The sequence below is a fragment of the Arachis ipaensis genome, chromosome B08 (genome assembly GCF_000816755.2).
Source record: "Arachis ipaensis cultivar K30076 chromosome B08, Araip1.1, whole genome shotgun sequence".
Taxonomy (NCBI): Eukaryota; Viridiplantae; Streptophyta; class Magnoliopsida; order Fabales; family Fabaceae; genus Arachis; species Arachis ipaensis.
The window spans coordinates 17615625-17618991 of NC_029792.2; the positions used below are offsets into that span (position 1 = coordinate 17615625).

At 34.6% G+C, this 3367-nt stretch overlaps 1 protein-coding gene across 3 annotated transcripts; it reads left to right on the forward strand.

Annotated features, from left to right (window-relative positions):
• On the forward strand, window positions 360–1646 carry LOC107610644. Of its 3 annotated transcripts, none has more exons than XR_002352105.1 (3): window positions 360–790; window positions 1089–1191; window positions 1296–1646. XR_002352105.1 is itself a non-coding variant. In XM_016312669.2 (2 exons), exons 1-2 carry the CDS (start codon window positions 554–556, stop codon window positions 1479–1481), a joined length of 423 nt encoding a protein of 140 aa, XP_016168155.1. In that variant the 5' UTR covers window positions 366–553; the 3' UTR covers window positions 1482–1646. The 3 variants fall into 3 exon arrangements, 1 of the variants encoding a protein (XP_016168155.1); XR_002352106.1 differs by having other exon boundaries at window positions 366–790; window positions 1034–1191; XM_016312669.2 differs by lacking the exon at window positions 1089–1191 and having other exon boundaries at window positions 366–790.

A 3367-nucleotide genomic window follows, 5' to 3' on the forward strand; every position in this document is an offset into this window, starting at 1 on the left:
ACTTTATTGTATCTAAAAATTACATTTTTTTTGTTTTGTCACTAATGAATTGACGAGAGTAATATTCATGTTTTTAGCCTTTCTTCTTTTTATTATTTTTTTTTTTGACGTTGTTTTTGTTGGGTCATTACCATGGTTCTGAAAATCGAACCGGATCAACCAGTTCAACCAAAAAAATTGGAAATCGATCATTTAATTGGTTCGGTTGACTATAAAAATCATTTGGCAAAAATGGTTCAAAAACCGGTCGAACCGGCAGTTAACCGGTGAACCGTCAGAACCGATCGGGTTTTTTTAGAGATTTCCGGTTCTGTGGCTACCTCAAAACGGCGCCGTTTAAGTTTATATAAAAACAAAAAAAAACCCATGCCCTGCCCCAATACCCCCGTATTTGCCATCCCAGACCCCACCCCTCTCTTTCTCTCTGAAAATTGGAGAACCCTAATCCCCAAACGGCCAAACTCCTCTCCTCCGAACTTCGAACGTAGCCTGTAGCCACCATTTCTCTTCGAAGTCATCGTCACTCTTCTCCTCCGCACAGACGGTGGGTGCGATGTCGCGTGTGGAAGGCTGGAAGCTCTGTTCGGTGGAAGTTCGAACGCAGCCCGCAACCGTCATCCCTCTTCTCATCCTTCCTCATTTCGCTGCCGTCGTAGGAAGGTCTCCTACTCTCCTCTCCTCTCCTCTCATCGTTCTCGGTCATCGTCTCCTCTGTTCGACCTCTCTCTCTGTCTTTGCCTGTAGTTCCCGCTCCTCCGTCGCCGTCACTTCCTTTCTTCCCTTACCGCCAGTAAGCACTGTTGCTTGGAATTATTTTTGCTTGTTTTGTAATTTGCACTGTTATTAATAATATTGAGTTGCTGAATGCTGATTTGCAGATTTTGTTAATACTTTTGTTAATTCTGGATTTGCTGATTTTGTTAATACTGGATTTGCTGATTTTGTTAATTTGAACTGGCTTTACTGATTTTCAGTTGCTGAATGATTCTGTATTTTTTTCTGAGTTAATTTTGGTCATGTTTTTACACTTCAGGCTCTCATGTTTTTGCTTTTCTTTTGTATTGATGTTGAAAATGCAATTCTCATAGTGGATAGAGTAAGTTTCTAAACCCAATAAGAAAGCAGTTAATAAAGCATTGTTAGGTGCAAAAGAAGCTATGCTTGAGATTAGATGAGGCTGCAGGTGTTCCTGTAAGTTCTTTTCATTGATTTTACACTTATTATTATGCTTCTTCTGTCTGAATGATGTTGATTATAAATGGGATCTGCTGCTAGTAACTACTGTTTCTTTGCAGTTCATGCAGATTGAACCAGAATCACAAACAAAACTTTTGGATGCTACACTGAACTTGGAAGGAGTGTTGTTGGCTGGAGTTCCAGGAGCACCAGGAACAGGAGGATTTGATGTTGTCTTTGCTGTTACTTTGGGAGATTCAAGCAACAATGTGAAAAAAATATGGAGCTTACTCAATGTTATTTAATATTTAAAATTATTGAATTTAATTATTTGAAATTGTATATTAAATTTTTAATAATTTTATTTAATATTTAATTAAACCGATTGAACTCCGGTTGAATCTCGGTCGAACCGTTAAACCAGTGAATCAGTCACCTTACCGGTTTGTTGACCGGTTCGGTTTTCGCAACCTTGGTCATTACATACAGAGTGGTGTTTTTGTTTGTTTCAGTTTCTCTCTCATTTTGGGCTCACTATTCAGGGCTAGACCTTTCATTATAAGATCTGAAAAGACCAAATTAGACCGGGCCAAACTAAACAATTGTAACTTATATTTGTTAACATGACTCGCATTATTGTAAGTAACCAAAAAGGGAAAAAAGAAAATACACGAGTCACTCACATGGCTGTTTGGATTCTGTCAAGACTGCAGAGGACTGATTCATGTGGAAAATATGTTGGTTCTTGGTTGACATTCCTTAAGAGGGCAGATTAAGATATTGTAATAATTTCTTGTGTGTGTGTGTGTGTTTTTTTTTCAGTTTCCCATGTAATGCAAGTGCTGGTGGTAATGGTATTGTTGTTTCTGGTATTCAGTGAGTCTTGAAATGGAAAGAGTAAAGCAACTTGATATTTCTTGAATGGTATGTGTAAGATGGCTGAGCCATATTTTATACTTGCACAAATAAATGGATCACTACTTTTATCCAAGTAAGATAAACATAGCAACCCTATATTTAATGTATATAAACTTTTGTTTATTTATTTTTTTTGCAATCGTTGATGAATGCTTGACGAAGAAACTCTGATCTTCTTGCAGAGTAAACTGGTGAGAAGGTGTAGGTGACACCATGTGAGACAGTGAGAGTAAGAAACTCTGTCTCACGGTTTAAAATGAGTCATAACCGGCGCTTAGGAAAATAATCTCCTAGCAAGTCTAACAAAGTCAAATATAAGTTGAATAAGAAAATTACAAATATTTTACAAGTTCTAAAATAAATAATTATACATATTTAACAAAAATTAAAATAATTAAGAATTGTTGGATCCTGCCTGTGACATATGGAGCATATACATCTAAAAATTCGACAAAAATAGATACTCATTGCAGATCGTGACTATTGATTAGAATGTTTCACATAGTCAAGCATTTGTTCCTAAAAAATATTTTTAGAAAAATGGATGAGTTTCGCAACTCAGTGACTAGACAATACATTTATAATTCACATGAGACCATATAAACATTATTATTAAAGTAATTTTAATTAGAAAATAGTAGTTGATAATAATAATAAGTGAATCAATAAGAAAGTTCTCATACAGAAATCAAATCAAAAGTTCACACTTGGGCGGCTCCACCTCTAAGGGTAGCCCTTTCCTCTCATGTGTTCTAATAGAATAACAGATCTAACGTGTGGCCTACACGTTAGGCTAGCAACACTCCTACTAGCTGGGGTCTGAGTTAGATGCATCTAAGTTAACGGCGGTTTTTTAATACGAGTCTCCCAAACCAATTCAAAACATATAATTTCAAATACAACCAATCATTTGACCTTTCAAGTATATAAGATATCGAATCAAATCAAATAATACATTCTCATAAAAAATCCCTTTCAATTATATGAATGTCGAATATACTATAAAAATTCAGAGTATATAAGTGAATATCAACAATATTTCAATGTTCCAAAAATACATATTCAAATAAAATTCGAATATTCAAAAATAATACAAACTTCATAAAAAAATATATGGTCTCACAAAAAGATATTCAAGTAAGATAAAAAAGTTTAAAATAGTGCAAAACTTCATAAAAAATATATACAGTCTCATATGCAGATTAAAAATTTGAATTTCACAAAAATAAATATTTAGTTCTAATAAATTCATTATTAAAATCAAATTCAAATC

Coding starts and splice junctions, on each gene's coding strand:
- LOC107610644 (XM_016312669.2), top strand. CDS start 554: ATGTCGCGTGTGGAAGGCTGGAAGCTCTGTTCGGTGGAAGTTCGAACG. Junction 791..1,295: donor CCTTTCTTCCCTTACCGCCA/GTAAGCACTGTT, acceptor GTTTCTTTGCAG/TTCATGCAGATTGAACCAGA.